Source organism: Lichenostomus cassidix, chromosome 4A (genome assembly GCF_008360975.1).
Source record: "Lichenostomus cassidix isolate B80296 chromosome 4A, HeHo_3.0, whole genome shotgun sequence".
In the NCBI taxonomy this organism is placed as follows: domain Eukaryota; kingdom Metazoa; phylum Chordata; class Aves; order Passeriformes; family Meliphagidae; genus Lichenostomus; species Lichenostomus cassidix.
In genome coordinates, this window is record NC_139485.1 from 11,818,224 (window position 1) to 11,839,572 (window position 21,349).

General features: G+C 40.3%; 1 protein-coding gene across 1 annotated transcript in view; it reads left to right on the plus strand.

Moving 5' to 3' along the window:
- Positions 1–347: 347 nt before the first annotated feature.
- STK26 (serine/threonine kinase 26) overlaps positions 348–21,349 on the plus strand; it is a 30,904-nt gene continuing 9,902 nt past the window's right edge. The window contains exons 1-3 of the mRNA XM_085060540.1: positions 348–601; positions 707–828; positions 15,513–15,743. Of these exons, the coding sequence (XP_084916666.1) occupies positions 787–828; positions 15,513–15,743 (273 nt within the window). The 5' untranslated portion in view covers positions 348–601; positions 707–786. The remainder of the gene's footprint in view (positions 602–706; positions 829–15,512; positions 15,744–21,349) is intronic.

The following is a 21,349-nucleotide window of genomic DNA, read 5'->3' on the forward strand; positions in this document are numbered from 1 at the left end:
GTTTCTGATCACCCCAGAAAGGGTGATTAGACATCGGAACAGGCTGCCCAGGGAGGTAGTGGAATCCCTGTCCCTGGAGGTGTTTAAGGTAAGACTGAACGCAGCACTCGGTGCCAGGGTCTGGTTGACAAGGTGCTGTTGGGCCACAGGTTGGACTCGATGACCTCAGAGGTCTTTTCCAACCTATTTGGGGATTCTTTGACAGCGCGGGCGGTGGCACTCCCCATCCCGCGGTGCGCGGCCGCTGACGGCTCTCCGCCGGCCCTCCCTCCCTCGCCGTGCCCCGGTCCCGGCCCGCCCGGGGAGGCGGGCGCTGTGACGCCGGGGCCGTGCGGCGGCTCCGCCCCGCGAGGCCGGAGCCGAGACGGAAGCAGCCGCCGCACAGCAGCCGCCGCCTGCAGCCGGAGCCCGACATGGCGCTCTGAGCCAGCCCCGGCCGCGCCGAGAGCCGCCACCCCGGGGGGCCCCGAGCAGCCGCCCCCGCGCCGGCACCGGGGAGCGGGGCATGGGCAGGGCCGCTGCGGGGAGCCCGGCGGGCAGGGGACAGCGGCGCTAGCGACCCCCGCCCGCCCTTCGCGCAGCGCAGCCCCGCGGCCGCGAGGTGAGGAGCCGGCGGCGGGCGGGGACCGGCGGGCAGGGCGGGGAGGGAAGGAGGGAGCGCGGCCCGCGCTGAAGCCGCCGCCTCCCCGCCGCTTTGTCCTTCCAGGCCCCGCCGCCGCCGCCCAGGAGAAGGAGGCCGAGATCGGGGAGCAGCGGGCGGCGCCCGCCCGGCCGCCGCAGCCCGCCATGGCCCACTCGCCCGTGGCGGTGCAAGTGCCCGGCATGCAGGTGAGCTCCGCGCCGGGCCCAAAATGGAGGCGACGGGCCCGGCCCCGGCTCCGGAAGCGGCGCTCGCGGCCCGCACCGGGCGGAGCCGGGCGCGGGGGGCCGCGGGTGGGCGAAGCGGAGCGGGGAGGCCGCGTTCGGCCTGGGGGAGCCGGGCAGGCCGCCTCGCCGGGGGAGCGAGGGAGGCAGGGGCTGCTCCGAGCTAACGGGAGGCCTCGGGGCCGCGTACCTGCAGCCCGGCGAGGGCGAAGGGCTTCCCCTCCCTGCCTGCCCCCTTTGTTGGCGGGTGGCCGCGCATCCAGGAGCACGTAAGAGCCTCTAAAACTGATTAAAGGCGAAGTGAAGTTAATCGCAGGGTGTGTGGGTGCGCTGTAAATGACATACCAGGCGCGCTGGCAGGCGGACCTGCTGCAGGACTTCCCCATCAACCTGGCGCTGGGCCTGTAGCGCAGCTTCCCGAGGACCTTGGCATTCATGGAAAGGTGGTAACTGCCGGGTCTGCTGGGGACAGGGAACTGGGGAGCATCATCTGTCAGAAACCTGCACCTCTTCTCGCCCGGGAATGAGGCCTGGTGTCATTTTTGTGTGTTTGTGTTACTTGCTTAGAAAACAAAGAAGTTGGTTTGTTACTGGCTTGCGTAGGAAAGGTGGAATACTTCTGACTCTTCTTTCTTAACCCCACTGGACAATTTAATACAAGTTTGGTCAGAGATCTTTATCAGTGTAAAGGAGCTGAGAACCCAGCTCATTTCAGTGTAGATTTTTGCTTGTCAGACACTGGCAGCCCAGACAGTGTTTTGAGCATTCTCTTAACTTCTGGGATAGTAATACCTGTATAACATCGGAGGTTTTTCACTTCAAATAGCATAGAAATATTTATGATGCATCTCTGTGTATGTAAGAGATACAATAGAGAGTTCAGGAGACTGAAGAACAGAAAGTTAAGATTTCTCTTGGTCAGGTACCTTTATGACTTCTAGAAAATGTAGCATTGATGTATAAACAATATCTATATATCAATTTAGGCCAGTTACAGTGCTAAGGCTTAGTTTACCTTTCTCATTTCTAATTATTTTTAGGCTTTCTGCAATCTGTTAAATTGTGGTCATACACTGACTTTCTGTTTCTATAAGAGGACACAAGCCACATCTTCTCAGTCTCCTTGTTCCATTGTGTCACAGTGACTGTTGTATTAGAACATCCTAAAGAAATTTTGTGATAAAAGATTTAAAGGCTTTAGTCTGAGCCTTTTTATTTACATCCTCTGGGCTTTCTAGTGTGTTTGTATTTGGGAAACGTCTGTTTCAATATTCTAGTTTGTCAATTTCCTATTTTTATATCTGCTTAATGTATTGCTGTCCTTTTTTCCATAACTGCCATCACAAAAGGACCTTGAAATTATTTAATACTCTGTTTTTCCATTGTTCTACCAATAAACTTTATCTTAATAGTATCCTTATCCCCACTGGTATTGTTATTAGTATAACCTACAGCCCTTAACATATATCAGTATGTTAAAAACATTTTTTAAACTGTTAGATAAGTACAGATGTATAGAATTAAAGTACAGCTTTTTCCTTGGGGACTTTTTTTAATGAAGATGTTTACACAAGTCCTGAAACCCTCAGACTACAAAGAAATGGAATTTGATGCAATATTAATTTGCTCATCCTTATTCTAGAAGAGTTATAATACAGAGTGTTTTAATTAAAAGAAAACTTAAAACCAACACAACGGCTGTGTGGCAGTCTGAGGTAGAAGAGTTGCTTCCTTTGGGTTTTTTTTAACATATCTGGACTATTCAGTCAGGATCATCTAAGTGGTGGTAAAAGCATCCTTGCTTCTGTTCAGTGTTAAAGTAAGTGTGTGCTAATTGATTGAAGAATGAATAAACAGGTTCTTCTGTGATGGAAGATCTAATAGTTATATTAAAACTGTTACTGTGGGAAAGTGCCTGTAATGTCAAACCTCTTGTTTTGTAATCTGTTGAGGGAAGATTTTATTGAATATAACAATTTGAAACTGAATTTTTCAGAGAACGTCACAGGTTTGAAGTTTTCAGTTTTATTGTAACTTTATGTTTTCCTTTATATTTCATTATACAAAAAGTATCAAGAAAAATCCGGAAATAAACATGTTATGTAATTCCCATATTCCAAAACCAGGACTTAAGACAGTTTGTCACCAAAGTATAATAGAAGCTTTTATGACTCTTTTAAGATTTTTCATCTTATGAAGAGTCAGGTCCCCTTTAAAAAAAACTCAAACATGGAAAATTACAGAAAGTCACACAGAGTTATTTTGGTGGACTTGGAGCCTGACTTTAGTCCCCTGGCAGCAATGGCAGACCCAGAGGTAGTATTATCTGTTGCCCTTATGAGTAGTTACAGAGCCATTTGTTTATGTAGTGGTTACATTCTGTTCAACCTGTCTTGTGTCCCTAACAAAACCAAATTTTATACCTAACAATTCTTGCCTCTGCAAACAACTTCCTAAACACATTCATTTTCCTTGCTCCTTAGGAAGGGCTCCACTTGATCCAGTTGTACCACATTCATTTACCCAGCTGCCAAACTTCTAAGCCCATTCAGTAAAATCTAAGTACTCAGTGTATATATATATAATGAATGCTCTGAAGCTGAATATGATACTCCAAATTACAGCATTTTACACGGAATCCAATATGAGAGGAGAAATGGAAAGGATGGTGGAGCCATGTGAGCACAGTTAAGGTGTCCTGGTTACGGGAAGCACAGTTTGCGGTGAGCTTGATTGTCAGGTTGGAGGTCTTATTCAGTACTGTCACAGTAACTTTGTTCCTTGGGATAAAAATATTCAAACTAGTTCTTAGTCTGGAATGCTTTGAGATCTCAGAGTGAGAAACCTGTTCACCAGCACTATCTTCAAGGAATCCAGTTGCACTCCTACATTTGTGGATGCAGCTGGTGAGAGAGATGTTACTGCCTCTCTGTGTTTTTTGCCAGCCCAAGTGCTGAAAACAGCTGGAGTGAAGTAGGTATTGGACGCCTTCTTATTAGTCCTACACAAGTGCTTTTGTCTTGTCCAGCAGGCAAGGCACATAGTTCAGAGGGTTGTTTGTTTCAAGCAATCAGAACATTTATAGTATGTCAGTCATTTCAAAGTGATGTGTTTCTGATGAACTTAGGTTCTTGGCAGCATCTCACACAATACTCCAAAACTTATTTACAAATAAAAGAGGTTGGAAATGGTTCACTTGCAAGTGAGCAACAATTAAGCTTTCTAAGGTGGACAGGGAGGCTACTTTTCTATATGTCAGCATTTAAATTTCCTAAACTAGTCTGTAAACTTCATGGAGAATCACTCAAGTAATAAATGCCTTTTTTAGCTGGTAGATTTTTAATGTATAAACTTATCATTTTTCTATTCTAATTTGTTATGCAAAACCTTACATCTGTAAAATGCTATTAACTGATTGAATTGTTGCATTTGTTGTTGGTGTGTGTATCTTTGGAACCTGGTTTGGGGCTTTATGTCCCATTATCTCTGCTATCCTACTCATCTAAACACTTTCTGTTTCCTTTCTCATGGCTTTGTTGCTGTCTCCTGATCCTGTATGACAGTAGTTTTGAGCACAGCCAGAAAGGTTGTTTAGACCTGCTCTCCATCTGTTTTTGTTGGCATTCAGACTATCTTGCAATAAAGAGCCTAACTTCCTCTAGAAGTGGAGCAGCCAGGAGCATGTGACCTGTCAGCCGGTGTACTCTGATTCACAATTGAAGGATTGCTTGATTAAATGAAAACTTGGATGTCAAGGTGAGCTTTGCTCTCTGTGCTGCCAGTTAACAGAGTGGCTGTAGGGTGCTGCTCACTGAGCAGCCTGAGCCTGGCAGCTGGAGAGTCCCTCCCTGCAGGCTGCTCAGGGGCAGATCACTTAATGCCTAGTTGGATGGCTAGGGAAAGATTAAAGGAGAGGTAGTGTTTAATTTTGTAAGTGGTCTTTTTCATAGCCCTAGAAAAAGACCCACATTTTCTCTTAACTTAGTGCACATCTAGAAATGTGTGGTACCTAAATCTAATCTGGAAGTTTGTCAGATTTCTAGTTAACCTTATGTACTGCAGTTACAAGAATATGGCTTCTGTTAAGAGCAACCAGCCTGCTGCTGTAAATACTTAAATGTTTAGATGGTGGATGTTAGAGGAACTTAAACCTTTGAAGAAAGATCCATTCAAGGTTCTTTTAATTTATTCCTCTCATAGGAGCTGAGCTGTATCCAGATGCTTCTACAGTGAATTTGAAAAGGCTTTAAACTTTTCCTGTTTGGTGACATGTCTTACTTGCAGGAAACTGGGAACTTGCAGGACACCAGGAGACTTCCACAGTGCCTAGAAAACTGTTTTCTTACAATTAAGTTGGTGTGGACTGTGATGTTTTGTCCAGTTTCAGTTCCTTGATTGGTGCTTTGAGCCACAGTGCAGGTAGACTGCAGGAAGACAGTATTTCAAGACTTGTGGAGAACATGCCTCTTTGCTGCTTGAAGTAGGTCTGCATTAAAATATTTGTGGAATTCAACACTGCAGTTGTTCCTTTCCTGGTTGTGCAGGATGTAAAAGCTATATTCTATCTAATAGTAGATTGCTAAATCAGCTCAGGCTTTATTAGCTGAACTTGGTTTTCCTATCTTGTGCTTTGTGGTAAGTTACTCTGGTGGCAAGAAAAGTCGGGCTCAGTCATCCTTGCACTGTCTTACTGCTGTCGAAGGAGAACAGACAGAGCTCTGAAAAGTATATGGGAGCTGTGTAGATATAATCACCTGGAATTCAGCAGATGCTTTTATCAGGGCTAAAAGAAAGAGTCCACAGCAGTCCTGCAATAGTATTTTTTTGTGCATATTGTACAGTTTTGTAGACAAATTAAGTGCTTTGACCTGGAATTCAGAGGTAAATCAGCTGAAGCTGGAGAGAGCACATAAACCAACTCACCTTAATCTCTGCTGTTCTGTACCATCATACACTGTCAGTTTTGAGCAGAAAATAATATTCCCCCAAAGGTAAAAACATTACATCTGAAAACAGAGTTTTAACTTTTAAAAGGATATAATTGTTATTTTATTCTGATTTTAACGTTGAAAATATTTGCACTAGCTGTTTTTGAACTGCTGTGTCTCAACTTCACAAGTCCTCATGAAAGTTTTGTCTTGCTTTTCTCCTTTTTCTCCAAAAGGAAAATTTATAGCAAGTAATAATTCAGTAATGCATTGCAATTTTTATTAAGGTGCTTATTTTTAGGGGAGGAATGTTTCTTTATATATAGAAACTCAACTGCACACACATATGATTGAGTGTGCCTCTGCAACAGCATTTGTCCTATGACACCTGTGAAATGTTTTAGTGAAGATAGACAAGAATAGTAGCCTTAGTTTTCAGTCATCTCTAAAAGTGAAAGGATGAATTTTAAAACCAGTAGTAAAAGTACCGCTTGTTTGCTCTTTAGTGACTGTCTTCAGATTTAGAAGTTGTGAGCTTTGGAAAATTATAGAGAGACTATTGTTTTGTCTTTCACTTATTCTTATGGACCGAATCTAATAATTGACAGAAGGGTTCAGGAATGGGTTTTGGGAAGATGAGGTTGGAGATGAGCAGTACAAAGTTGGTTTTGAAATGCTTCTGGGACAAATACAGTCATGCTGTATTGTCTGCATGTATGTTGTCTTTGCAGAAGTAAAGAGTTGGTGAGGTATCTATTGTGTCAGGAGTCACTGTTCCAAATCCTGCTTGTTCTTTCTTAAAATAATTGGAAATCAAATCACTTCCTAATACTGTCTCACCAGTATTTACTCTATTTAAAGAACTGTCATTTGTTCTTTATATTTAAACTTCTTGCAGTTCTTCTGGAACATGTCTGTTCTGGTGATTAGATGAGGATCACTGAGCATACTCCTTAGCTTTGAAGGAGAGGCTTAAATTTCATGGGAAGGGTGCCCACCTAGTGATAGGCGCTGAAATCTTCTCTGCTAGCTAAATAAATTTGGCAAAAAGAGCTCAAGGATAGAAACTGTTAATACAGGTACTGACAAGGTACCAGTAGCTTGCTGGTCTCATTCTTCCTCATATTTTTTGCACGTGTTTTTGCAGAGATGGGCTATATTGATTAGGTCCATAGCTCAGGAAAGAGCATTGCTTCAACTTAGTTCCGTCTTAAGGAAAACTGTGAGGAACTACACAGAACTGCAATTTTTGGAAGTGTGTAGCCAGGTTTGTGTTGCTAAAATCTGGATTTGAATGGTCTTGATTGAGGCAGCATATCTGAAAAAGCTTTGTGACAAGGTCTGTCGTGCTTCTGCATGAATTCTCTGTGCATCTGGGAAGGAAAACAAGGAATGAGAAATGTGCAGAAACCTGCAGGTTTCACACTTGAGCCTTGGAACACAGAGTCTGAGAGCCCAGAGTGTCTCACTGTTTACATGAACCAGAATTCAAGAACCATGTGTTCAGTCCTGGAGAATGGGCATTTTTTTTCCTGTTTCCCCCTGCTCCCCAATCTTTTACAGGCTTTCCTCTCAACTGGGTACTGTTGTACATTCTGAATATCTGAATAATGTTGACTGGGGGAGGATCAGAGGGTGTCTATGCTTTGCTAGATGTCAAGTTGTGTTTCAATGGAAGCTTCTGTGTTGGGAGCTGAATGCAGAATAATAAAAACACTGTACAGCTTGAAGTGACCATGAGTGTTGTAACATGCCTAAATGTAAAACACTGAATAAAAAAGATTGAATTTCTACTGACATAAAAATCAGTTAAAAACAGAATTATGAGGAGAGCAAAATGTTCTTGCTGTTGATCTCTCACCTAGGAAGGTGTCATCTGGCAGCTGGTCATAGCAAGAACATTTTTACATTCCTGCACAGCTTTATTCTAGCCTAGTTGGCAAGAAGAATCTGATTCTTTTTTTTTTTTTCCCAGGGTGTTTCTTTTCCTCCCCTCCCCCTTCCCCTTGCCTTTTATGTAATGAGATGCTTTGCCATGCTGTGAATGAGCTGCAAAGTAATTGAAAAAGGAGTTTCCTGAAATGGGCAGGTTGGTTCTGGCAGCAGAGGTTTCTTGCTTTCTTTGTAGTTCATTTTGGAGTTGTATTTCTGGTTTTTCATTGTGTGCTTTTTGTAGCTTCAGGTCCAGTATCATTGATATGATCAAGGGCCAGTGCTTAAGAGGAGAGTGCAGATTTCAAGCTTGTGGTCCTCTAGCCTTGGGGAGAGGACAGAAATCGAGGATTCTAGTAAACTGGTGTGTTTGCCTTCCTTTCTCCAAATGGCCTCTCCCCAAACTAAAAGAATGGTGATGCCCTCTAAGCGTGGGGTCCCACTTAGGGTTCACTGCAGACAGTTACTATGCCTGGAGACTTATCTGTGGTAACTAAACTTGTGGCTTGCTATTTAACCCACCCACACTGTGGTTTGGAGCCATCCTTTTTCAACTAGCGTGTTTCTGCCTCACTTCAATTTTGTTTTGCCTGAAAATAAGTAATGACTTCTTCAGTGGAGGGATTTAGCACAAGTACTAATGTGTGTTATACTTGCAGTCTTGTTACTACCTCTTAGTTTATGAACTGGCGAGTTAAAAACCTGGATTTTGTTATTATTTTTGTTCTAGCTGGTTTACAGTATGAGTCTAATCTTATTTACAGGAGGAAAATCTGCGTATCAAGTCCTAACTTAGAAAAAATGCTAAAATGGCTTCTAGAGTGAGAAGGCCAGTGAAATTTATGTAGCAGTTGCCGCTTAGCTGTATTTAAATATTAGGAAAATGGTTGAAATGCCGTAATGATACATTTCATTGCTGGCAGAGTTCTTAGGTGGTTGTTCCTTTAAATGGGTGTGGCAAAAAAAAATTGTTTGTGTACTGATAAGCAGGCTGGTGCTGAAAGGAAAGGCACACTGCTAAAAGTAGTCTGCAGCCCATAAATGGTTATTTTTCCATATTCCTATTAGATGCAGCCTTTGAAATCTCTCTGCAGAGTAGGTTTTTCAAAGCAGTTCTTAAAATGGAGAGGTTACAAGTGTTCTTTAGCAATGAGAAATTGCAGTAGTCCTTTATGTTCTGACTTCTAATTCAGGTTAGTTCATTGAGTTGGGTTACTCATTGAGTAGTCATTTGTCCTGCACTGTTCAACAGTGAAGATTAAACTTGTGAAAGATCAGTTTGTTGAACTCTTAATAAATGCAGAACAGAGTTAGTTGAAACACTGGAACACCAGAACCTGTTGATTTCTTGAACTGATTTCTGTCTCCATTTCAGGATGTCCATCCTTCTGGCTAGAAAACATTCAGCCACTCACATAATTTTCAAATCATAGTAAAGACTCAATCATGTAATTTGTGCCCCCTCTCCTTAATTTCTCTGACTTTTTTAATAGGCTGTGCTCCTCAGAGATCTGAACAGACTGAAGATTATGCAGCTGTATGCAGTGGTTTGAGGACTGTTTAAAAATATGCTAGGTGGTTAAAAGGTAGTGATAACATAAAATAGAAGCCAAGTGGGATTCCATTGGAAGTGTAGGATATGTAGGATACCAGTTACAGAGAAATTCACTGTCATGAGAAATTTCTCGTTTCCTTTCCTCAGTGCAGAGTACTCTTTGTAAATAATTGATATAAATTTTTTTAATTGCTTATGTCAAAGAGCTAATCTTTGGGACATATGGTGTTAGTATTTTTTGTGCTTATTTATGCTTTTTCCTAAGCTGCTTTATGTTGTGTGAAAGAAAAGCTAAGAATAGAGGAAGTGAGTTCAATGGTTTCCATTTTCAGCAAAATGTACAATTGACAGCTCGCATCTGCCACAGGTCAGAGTTGATTTGAATATGAAGGTAATTCTTTCCTTGAAAATCTGACAATAGATGGATTTGAATGCTGATTTTAGAGTTTTGATAGTCATATAAATCACCAAGCAGCTGGCCTTATGGCTGACGTGATGAAAACAAAGCCACATACATTTTTCCTTGCTATTTTTGGTTTTATATGAAGTTCTCCAGGTTCTCACTAAGAATGGCAATGAGTCTTGGCCTTGTCAGATAAGAGAGATGTTTCATAAAGGGTGTAATGGAGGTCAGGTCCCATTTAAGGACAGCAAAACTCTGATCTAGTTTTAACTACCCATTGAGTAGAAAAGCTTGTAGATAATGTAAAAGTTTGATAAATTGTTTTGTTGTTAAAATAATTTTCATAAGTATCATAGAGTTCCAGTAAATATAATCAAATCCTGATATCTGAGTGTTGAACAGGACTGCAGGGCAGCATCAGAGTTTATTTACGTGCCAAAATAGCTGAAAACAAAAGTGTGTGTGTGTTCAAGATGGAGAAAAAGAGATCTGTACAGGTTCCACCCTTGTCTTGAATGTCAGCAGGTTCGTTTTTTCTGATTCTTTGTAAGTAATAATGGATCTGCACCTGTGCCTTCATTAACTTCAAGCTATTTAAATTTTTATGTATATGCACACACACACAAATGCCTGTAGCGTTGTTTCTGTGAGGAACTTTCCTTATGCAGGTAAAATATGGAAATACATAATGTATGTGAATAAATATTGTTATGTGATTTAATATGCATGGTGTATAATTATTGTGTGTGTGTGTATATATATATATGTGTAATATCTGAAACTACATGCTGGTAGTGTATGGGAAGAAATTAAACTAAGAAGACTGTATCTGTTGATTAAGATGTTGCTCTTAAGTACTGTAGCCTATCAGGTTTGTCAGTCTCTTTGTCTGAACAGAAGAAAATTGAAGAGGTACTTTATTTTCTGAGAACAGATAAATGGCTGTGAATGGAATTGCTTGAAATGACAGTCTTTTAAACCCAGGTAATTCGGATTTCTTCCAAAGATACCAGGACCTGTTAGGCTGCCATAACGGTGGGTGCTTGAAAAATATATGAGTAAACACTCTATAGTCTTCTCTTAGCAACCTTTTATAAAATCCTTTGAACTAATTATTTTATCTAATGCATATTTGGGTAATGTGTCCCAGTGTAGGTAAGCTGTTCTGTAGCACTGCTACAATTAATTCTGAGGGAACTTCTGTTCCAGATAAAGCCTGGGAGATGCTTGAAAGTCCAGATAGTGTACCAGCATTTCTGGGTCAGGTTTTAGAAATACTGTTAAGACAAGATGATGTATGTTCTCACATTGACAGACTACTTACCAGAAATCTCTCAAGACTTAAAGTAGTTGCTTTAGGAATCCTAGATGATGCTAGATGCTTGATTTTGTTAGAATCAAGGCACTAGTTCAGTCTCTGTCCAAGATTCTTTGAAGTTTTGTTTTTTCTTTCAGTTTTACTCAGTAGCTTTTAATGAAATTGATTAATGAACGTTTTCAGAAGACCTGTTTCTGTAAAAGAGCTCTCCTGCAATGACAGATCCAGACACAGCCTGACATACTGTTTCTTCTAATTTGGTCTGTGTCATCAGATGTCTGTATAATCTTGGAAGTTACGTATTTAGTGTGTTCTAAGTTTGTTTCAAAGCAAGAATTCAGAATTTGAAGAACAGGTACATGACAAGGTCAGAAGTGGAAAGGTGAGTCATTAGGTCAGTCTTGTAGCAGAACACAGCCAGGACATTGCTTCAGAAACACATGTTTATTGGAATCAAAGGAAAATGCTGATAGAAGACAGATTGGCAGAATACTTCATGCAACAACTGGCAAAAATTATGTAAAAAAAAAAAGTATGTTGGCAAAAATGATGCTATAGTGTTTTTTATTTGGGGCTTCTGAGCAGGTGGTCAGACTGGATGACCTCCTGAGGTGTCTGTGAAGCCAAATTGTGTGACCTTCTATGTGCACATACACACGTGTATAAACACATCCAGTGATGGCACAAGGTTGGATAAGAGAGAAGGAGATATTTCCCGAAGGCCCCAGGCTGTGTGGTTGTGCTGGGCTGGTGAAATGGTGCACTTGGAAGTGAAGCAGTGCAGAGGGCTTGTGTTGTCACGCTCGTGCTGCTGCTCTTAGTCATGCTAGCGAGACAGGAGCTGGCATGTGAATGTGCCTGTGCTTGTCATGCTTGTTGCTGCTTTTGTCTGTGGGCTTAGGGAGGGGAGGAGCAAGACATTCTCTGCCTGGTTTGTCCACTTATAGGTGTTACCTTTGGAGAGGTGATGATGGAGTCCATGTACTGTCTTGTATTGTTGCCATCTGCTGCCCAACAGACATGGCTTACCATGGAAACCAGTATTTATTTTAAAAAAAGAAAACCAGGTATTCATGCAGGCATCTTTCAAAGCTTTTTTCCCTTTCAGTGAAAGATCTGTGAAACAAGGAATAACAATGGGTGTTTTTGCTCAGGAGTGTTAATAGTGTTGAAAATCTTAATTTCTACCATATTAGAAGCTTAGCTGGCAGCTATGGTGCAGAAATGTACTGGTATGTATTGAGGGTGTGTATACACACTTCTGTTTATATAAAATACAGCTCCATCCTTTTCTATACATTTGTTTACAGATTAGTCTTTTAAAGTTTTGTTTTGTTTTCACTAGTTGTCAAAAAACATTCCTGTAGAACAATAGGCTGAAAGACAAGGAAATTAAGAAAGGTAAAAGCAAATCTGTTTCCAAATGCAGTCTTTGTTCTAAGGCCATGTTTTAAGTTATGTAATGTTACAAGTTTGAAGTCTTTCCAAAGGGCATTATCTCAATATTAGCCGTAGTTGGTCAGAAATATTTGTCCTTATCCTGGAGTGTCCTACAGTCTCTTGTCAGCCTCGGTGAGTAACAGAAGCTGCAAAGCTGACTTTGCTTGCTGTGAGAGGATTTTCTGAGAATAGAAAGATGTGACTGTTTCCTCAAGTAGTCCTGCACAGTTTGTTCTCCTCTGCTGCTCCTCTGTTCCACCTCCTCCTCCCAGGGATGTACATGGAGTTCTGCAGTGTAAAGTCCAGCCATGACTGATCTCTCCCTTTACTCCAGCACTCACACATAATGGCATCAGGAGTTGTTAGAAGATCAAATAGCCTTTAAAGCTCTGATTCACCTGAAGTAGCTTAGGGGAGAGAATTTGTAGGCCTGGTTTGTTCTGTTGATGGTGGTTAAGTGGGTGTATAGGATGGAGTGATGTGCTTTTCTGCTGAGGAGCCCAGAGGAGTTTCCTGCTTAAGGTTTCTCCCCAAGCAAAATCCAGGTGCCCTTTGAGTTGATCAGACGTTTGTGAAGGGCTGGATTAGCTGAATATGTCTGTGATTAAATTGCTTTTTTTTTTATCTGACTGGAAGTGTTTAACAGGCTTAATCTCAAATCAACAACTGAAATCCCAGTTTCCAAGTATGTCTCAAATTGAAGCTAGTTTTTGTGAAGTCGAGTATTCAAGCATCAATGAAAAGTTTTGCCAGTCATCTCTCTTAACTTGGTTCTTGTAAGTGTGTGTCTTTGTTTATTGTAAATGAAGAACTCTCAATTGATTCGGTATTGCAGCTAATGCAGTTGAGAAACTATTCCTGGCTAGAGGACAGTTTGGCAGCTTACTTGGCAGCAGGGAGATGCTGGGTGGCAGTCACTGCTGCTTTTGCCACACCTGTCCCTACAATAATTTTTTGAATAGATTTTAAATTCAGATTTTTTTTAAAAGTTTTTTAGGCTTAGCAATGAAATTATGGCAGGAGCTGGTACAGTACTATATGGCAATGTGGCTGTCTTTGGACAGTCTGAAGATTTACTATTTTGGGTATATAAGGTATTCTGGGACCTTTCTAACGAAAAGCTTTGTGAGCACCTGAAGCCTTCAATCATTTTCATTCCCAGTGTAATAATACTAGTTTTCCCAGGTTTCAGATGAAATAGGTCTTTTTTTTTTTCCATTTGCTTTGATTGTGTATTTGCTCACCTTTTAGGTCTTTCACTGTCTCTATCAACAGAAGAAAATACAAATTTTTTGTTTAACTATTTCTAGGAGTTGTTTGTTTTTTAATGGAGCAGAGTAGCAATGAGCTTATTATAGAAAAAAGGGAAATTCCTCATTCTTCTTGTAATGTGCTGCTCAGGAGCAGCAGTGTGTCTTGTCTGTTTGCAAAATCTAGAAATCTTACCTCCACAGATCAGCATGAATCTGCTCTACTAATTCATGTTCCCTCCTCTTGTGATAGCAGAAATGACAGCTTGGTATATATGAGCAGTGAACTGATTCAGCTGAAAATAAACCTGGCAAATCATATGGTTAACTCTTAGCTAAATCTGTTTCCTGATTCAGTTCACCATATTGTGGAATAAATTCTGGTTCTGGTCAAAGTGAGGAAGCAACAATAAGGGCCCAGTTGTAAGAAAATGGGACTGTCCATTTTAAAGTCCTAATGTATTTTTTTTTCCAGTAAGGATTTTCTCATGAATTTACAACAACACCAGCATAAAGTTATTTTCTGGAGTTTCATGTTGATACTTGCTTATTTGGTTATGTAGGGTAATCTGTGCTTTAGGTTAAATGTCTGCTTTCGCCAAACCTGCCCCTTCCTTTGCTTCTGACTTTTGGAATGTGTGTAAGATGCAGAGCAAAGCATCTCTTCTATATTTTCAAAACTTCTGACTGAATTAGAGGTCTTTTTTCAGGCAGGGGTGTTTCTTGATTCAAGACTGATTTGTGCAGTCAGTTGCCCAGTTCTGATAGCAGTAAGGTGTTTCATTCTGTCGCTCTGTGAAGCATGGGCTGTTCTGTTCTTTTGGTCTGACCTCTTCAGAACGCTTCTCTGTAAACTTCTGTACTCTGGTCTGAAGTTTGGTGTTCTTAAACTGTGGAGTGTGTCATCCATGTCCTTCAAAAGCCACTGCTCTGATGTTTGGGTACACAAGGTTCTCTAAGCAGCCACATGGCATGCTTTATCTTGAAGGGAAAATAAGAATTTGCTTGCTTTTTGTTGCCCTCCTGACTCTTGAGCGAAGCTAAGAAATGTAAAATATTTGTATAATAACCTGTCTGGTGATTTTAAGAGTAGTTACTCAGCAGAGATTCCAAGGCAGGTGTCTTCAGCAGTGCTCTGCTCCCCTCTTTAAGGCGTGTTTGGTGATACCAGCCAGTTCTGATCAGTGCCCCGGGTTCAGTACTCTGTGACATCCTTCTGATTCCTTTGTGGAACATCTCTCAGTCCCTTTGGCTGGGCTTTCTGTTAGCACTTTTAACTGCCCTCAAGACACCTGGTCTTAGCTGATCTTGGAATCTGGCAGTCGTGCCACCCTCTCCTGACCACCCCTCACTGTGTTCCGTGACAGGGAGCTCTGCCTGTGCCTGCCCCGGGCTCTTGGCCAGGTGGGAAGCCCAGCCTTTTCTGCCTGGGTGATGATGTTGGTGCTCCTGTGCCAGCAATTGCATTCCCCAGTCTTCTGAATTACTGCACAGACAGGATTAATGTTAAGAACAGCTCTATTCTTTTGTTTTAAAGGGTTGTTATGTGAGGAAGTGAAATGAGGTTTGTACCTGACTCCCTCCCTGGTTAGGCTCATTTACCTTTAGCAGAATTGCATAATGTATGTTCTGTAACTAATAGCTGAATTAGAAGCTAGTGTGTAGGAAATAAATTCATCTGATGCAACCCTTCTGGTGATGATAAATCTGGATGATGTGCTTCTTGGGAAGTAATGAGGGCTAATAACTTTTAAGTAAATTAAGCAACTCATGCATCTTTTGTCCCTTCTTTTTTTTCTTTTTTTTTTTTTTTTTTTCCTAGAACCACAGAGCAGACCCAGAAGAACTATTCACAAAACTGGAACGCATTGGGAAAGGCTCCTTTGGTGAGGTCTTCAAAGGAATTGATAATCGGACACAGCAAGTGGTTGCCATAAAAATCATAGACCTTGAGGAAGCAGAAGATGAAATAGAAGATATACAGCAAGAGATAACTGTTTTAAGTCAGTGTGATAGTCCTTATGTAACAAAATACTATGGATCATATTTAAAGGTAATGTATAATATTGAACAAAGATTTGCTGGAGTGCTGCTAGGAAAAGCATCTGAAATTAAGGAAGATTTTTCATGCCAATTTGGCATTTTTAGTAGGTTTTTGTTTTTCTTTGAACAGAGTTTTTCACTTCATTTTTCTCTTTTTGCTGCTCACTCTTTGAGGCTGGGATTTACACAAAATGGCTATAGAATGAACAGAGTTAATAGAGGATTCTTTTTGCCATTGCTTTTGGATCTTGGTTTTCTCTTCTCACTCCACAGTCCCTAGCACAATCCTGTGGCCTTTCTGGGCAAGAAAAAAATACCTCCATAACTATAGAAACAAAAGCTGTTCCTGGTGTGGAAAGAAATCCTGCACCATGTAAAATGTGTTGACAATTATGCAGCTTAGTAGGCCTGAGACAAAGTAACACTGACATCAGTGGAGTTATGTAACCACTGTGTGAAATGTTATCTAAGCCATAATTTAAAAAAAAACAAAAAGGAAAACTTACAGAAATCCAAAAAGTTGAGTAAGACCTTTCAAATTTACAAACTCGGTTACGATCACTTTAAATAATTTGCAAATGTTTTGTGCTGCAGACATACTTTAGGTGATTTAAAAACATCCTTAAAGCCATTTAATCAAAGCTAAAGTGTTAATCATAGTTAGAACTGTATTAAATATCTGGGAGGGGTTATTTGCTTGCACTTGGGGTTTTTGTTGCTGTTGGTTGGTTGGTTTTGGTTTGTTTGCTTCGGTTTGGGAGGTTTTTCTGGTTGGTTTTGTTTTGTGGTGCTTGGTCTCCCCCTCAGCATTTCTGCTTTCTTAAGGTCCAGTGTGGCTTTTTTACATTCTAAAGACAGATCTCTGGTGAGTGTTCTGTGTCACACTTGGGCTGTATCTTTCAGTGACACATAAAAGTATTTGCAGAATATGTTTAGTCATATCCTTTCTAGATTTTGCTTTTTTCCTGTTTAAATTGCAAAAGTGTTCATTTTTTTATATTTTAATACTAAGTGGGCAAGTTATTTTTTCCAATATTTCCAGTATATTTAGTGTACTCCAAATACTAACTTCTCATTTGGACTAATGTAAGACAGCTACAGTAGCTTTGCTGTTCACTGTGAGTTCTTCATACTCAAGTAAACATACAAATTGTCACTGCTACCCCATTTTTGCTTCTCTTTATTAGGCGCAATCAGTGGAATTTTTGAGTTTTTTGTTATTAAGTAATAACGGTCTGAGAAGCAGGATTCACTTTCCTGTATCACAGTCTATTAGAACAGGCAGTTTCCTCTCGAGATAACTTTGAATTCAGCTACTGAGGTTCCTCTGCAGCAGTGCACAAATGGTACTGCAGATCCAGACATGATCAGTCTTTTCTACAGTCCTTTATTTTCTGTGATGAGCTAGGCCCTAAATTCTACCCTCCTGAATATCCATCATTTCAACTTTGTGCTGTGAAAACCCAGTTGTTTGCCCTGATGTACAAACAGGTCAAAGTAAAGTCTTGGAACGTGTTCTTACTTGGAAGTGTTTTTGCTTGGAAAAGTGTTTTGTGAAATCTCAGAATTAAGCAGTGATTTCAGCAGCTATGAATGGAGGAATTAAACTTTGATTGGGTGGGGATTTGTTGTGTTTGTTCTTTGTTTTCTGGGGGCTGATGGGTGGAAAAAGCTTTGTAAGTCATGGATTGAATACAGAAAGAAAATAGTATTTTCATTATTAACAGCCATATACTTGAAAAATCAAGTATAGTTATTCTATCACTGCTATACAACTACTAAATTCTGCTTAGGGTGTTTTATTTTTCAAAAATTCTTGGCAAATGTAGGGTCATGTTAATGCTGCAGTACTCTCCTCACCACTCTGTGAGTTCTTTCAATTTCTATTCTAAATTGATAATTTCTGAAAGATTAATGCTGATCTCCTCTTTACTTTTCACACTTGTAAAGTTTTTGTGGAAGGAAAATTTCTACGCATGGAGCTTAGGGAGGTGTTTGTGGAATTTTGGTTACTTTCCCATTCCTTTAAGAAATTCCTCTTCAAAAAAAAAACCCAAACACAAGCACAAAAACCCCCTAAAAAGTGGTTCACAGGAATGTTTTTCATCCCTGACTAGCATGATAGGTAATTCTGCTGCTTGCTGTTCCCCAAGTAAATAAATAAAAATGTCCACAAATAAATGAGTACCTTTAATTCTGTAACTAAAAATTAATAAATAAAGCAACTTTTTAAGTAGTATCTTCTATCTAAATTATTCTTGGACTAGATTAATCCCTGGTTGCTATTCTAGATCTTTCATCTTGAGACTCCTTAGGGGAAAGAGGGTATTGGCTTTTTACAGTGTGCAAAGAATCTTTTATGCTGCCTTTTCATTTTAGTAATAACAGGTATTTTGAGAGGTGTATCTATCTACTTTTTTTACTTAATTGCTCTAGCTGTTAACTTTTTACTAGCTATTTCTTTGAGAGTGGCTGTCAGCCTGACTATTCAGCTGTTTAATACTTCTTTCAGGATTTAATCTTTCTATACACTGTAAGTATCTATTTGAAACACTGAAATGGGTACAGTTGTGTACCAAATGACTGTATAATTAAAGGTTAAAAAATACTGAGTTCAAATTCTGAAAATTAAGACCTCTTACTTCTTACAAAGCCAAGTCCTAGGCTGCAGAGATCAGAAGCAGTTTGCCATGGATATAAGTGGTGTGAAGTTCACATTCACAGTGGTCCCATGTTTTTGTTGCTGGATATGTCAGTTTATATATAAAGATCACTGGAAAATTCCTGGAAATACCTTTTAAGATAATGGTTTAAAAGAGTATAAGGTAAATAGAAGGTATTTCGAAATTTTAAGATGCTTTTCCTTTTTTCCTTTGCATCTTTATTTACTCAGAAACAAAATAGTTGAGCCAGTGTGCTGTTTCAGATCATGCTTATGGACTAGAAGTAGTTTACTGGAGTGTATTAATCATATACGTAGCTCTCTCTAAAGCTGTAAAAATGCCATTAGAAATGTTTGTCGTTTTACACTGTTCAAAGAGACTTAGTATTTTCCTGAGTAAATACCAAAGCAAACTCTCAGTGCAAAGGCATTCAGGTTGCCTACAGCACTTATTGATATTTCTCTAGTTCAGTAATCTAGGTCTGCCTTAAATCTTTAAATTTTATCATTTTCACTTTGAAGAAATTGCAGCTGAGACAATGTGTTGGCTTCAGTTTTATCATGTCAGCCTCAGTTCATCCAGTTGAACAGTAATGGAACATCTTCTGTTGTAACTTACTCTGATATTTAAATCAGTTTTAACTAAGCTTTGAGTAAGCAGATTGTCCTTGTCATCATTTTGTAGTCTTTGAGTTTTCCCTCCAGCAAGATAACACAGTTGATAGTTAAAAGTTTTTACAACTAAAACGCGAAAGAAGAGATGTAATAGTGAGGGGGTTCTAATTGCAAACATTTCAGATGAGAAATTTTGTTTCTGTACAGTCTGTTCTGCATATTCTGTATCTTGACAGTTTCTTCGCACTTCAGGATGCAGAGGCAGCCTTGTGGCTGATGGAGATGGAGTGGCCCAGTCCCAGGGAGCCTGGGGCTTGCCAGCTGCACACAGGCTCTCCCACATGCCCCTGCTGCTGAAAGGCAGAAGGGAAGAGTGTCTTTATTTCAATTACTTGACTTACTAATTTGTAACTTAGTCAGCTCAGCTGATGCCATGTAAGTTACTCTCACATTCTGCAGCCAAGCTGTTCATTAGCTACAGCTTGTACATCTGACTTGTAAATGTGATTTTAAAAGTGTGGACAGTCCCTTAGTAGTTTTCCTAGCAGTGCAATGTTACTTGTCTATTATCAGGTATTTTAGTCTTTAAAAACCTTGTCATTGGTACAAGGTGGCAAGGTATGCTTCCTTGAGGTTCTTATGATAAAGTAGATGCCAGTTTTTTGTTGTGACACAAAAAGGTACAAAAACCCCATATCGTTATAATGTGGGGTATCTTAAAGTTCAAATGGGAGTTTCGCATTGAATTAACCTTAAAGTTTAGGTATTAGTAATTTTTTCCTCAATTTTCATTGGGTATTTGGCAAGATCAGTTTTCTGAACATACTGATGGGTGATGCGCAAGCATGTATACAGTCAAAGAATGGACCTTAATAAACACATTTGTGTACAATAATAAAATGTTTTACCTTTATATCATGCCTTTCACTAATGAGTGTGGAATCATACAAACTTCAGCTGTGTGGCAGCTTTTGTGGCTGTAAGATAACTTAAGTCCTGGTGGAGGTATTTGTAGATGTTCATGTTTGTAGAAGGTCAGGATGTAAATTTGTCTCCTCATCCCCTCTTGCGCTTTGATTGCAATAAATAAGCCATTGGGTGTGGAGGGTACCCTTGAAAAGTTAGGTTAGACAGCTGAAATGAATGTTTTCCTTCAGCTTGTTGGCTTGTCAAAGTGCATTACTACCTACCAGTTCAGGCAAGAAAAAGATTAAAGGTATTAAAAGTTACCCTAGTTCTGGCATGTTCTGGTTACACAAATTTGGGAAGCTTGATGAAGTGCTTCAGCTGTACTTTCCTTCTGTACCATAGAGATAGACTTCTGTTGGTGACAGGAATTCCATGATTGTTTTACTTATTTGTGCCATTTAGACCAAGGTTTTCAGTGTCTAGCCTTGTAACTATTACAGCCACCTGGGCTTGCTCTTTTCTTATGCAATTAAAACAAACCCGTAGTTGTTCTCAGCTTTTCAGATTCGAATATGGAGAAATCCTACAGTAGCATCCAGAGGCTTCCATCAGAATTGTGTAGCACTTTGTGCAGCAAAGCGTTGAGACAATCCAAAGATACTGGTTGTTCTGCCCTGTCTATTTATACTTGGCTGACAGAAAATAGCTAGGAAAAGGTTGTTCATGCCTGGCTAGAAAATATCCACACCCGGTTAAAGTGGATAGTAGCAATTTCTTTGAGACATTATTTGAGAAACAAGGTACTTACTCATTTTCACCCTGTACTGTTTTCAAGTAATAGTCAAATCCTCCAAACATGTCTGGTAACCACAATGTTTGCCTTGAACAGGAGTTCCTTGCAGGTCTTCTGAGCTGACAAAGTTGGGCTTTATAAAAACTGCTAAAATTAGCCAGCCCTTCCCTGCTGAGATCATAATATTGGAATAGACTCTCATAAATGGTGTGGGTTTTAAATTCAGTATAAATCTAATAAAGCACACTTTGTTAGGATGATTGGATGTGGTGCTTTCAGAAACTGCACCTTTGTTTGCTTGCTCAGTTTTCTTTAGATTTCCATCCTTGGGCAGGCCATAGGGTGGGAAAGTATACAATGGAGAATGCAAGAGGCTTTAAAGAGTACTCCTGCCCTAAGCTTGTGCTCTGAGGAACTAGCATCAGTAAATATTTGCTGGAAACTTACACAGTGTGTGTGGTACTTCACCAGCTGTGGTTCAGTTGAGTATTTTTAATAACTGGGTTTTATTTTAAATAAAGAATACATTTATTCACGGAATTTTCTAGAGCAGTAGCCCATAGATTCATACTTGAGTTTTGTCTAAAATGTGAGGGCACTCAGGCAAGCAAGTAGTGTGTAGATTTGCTGCCAAATC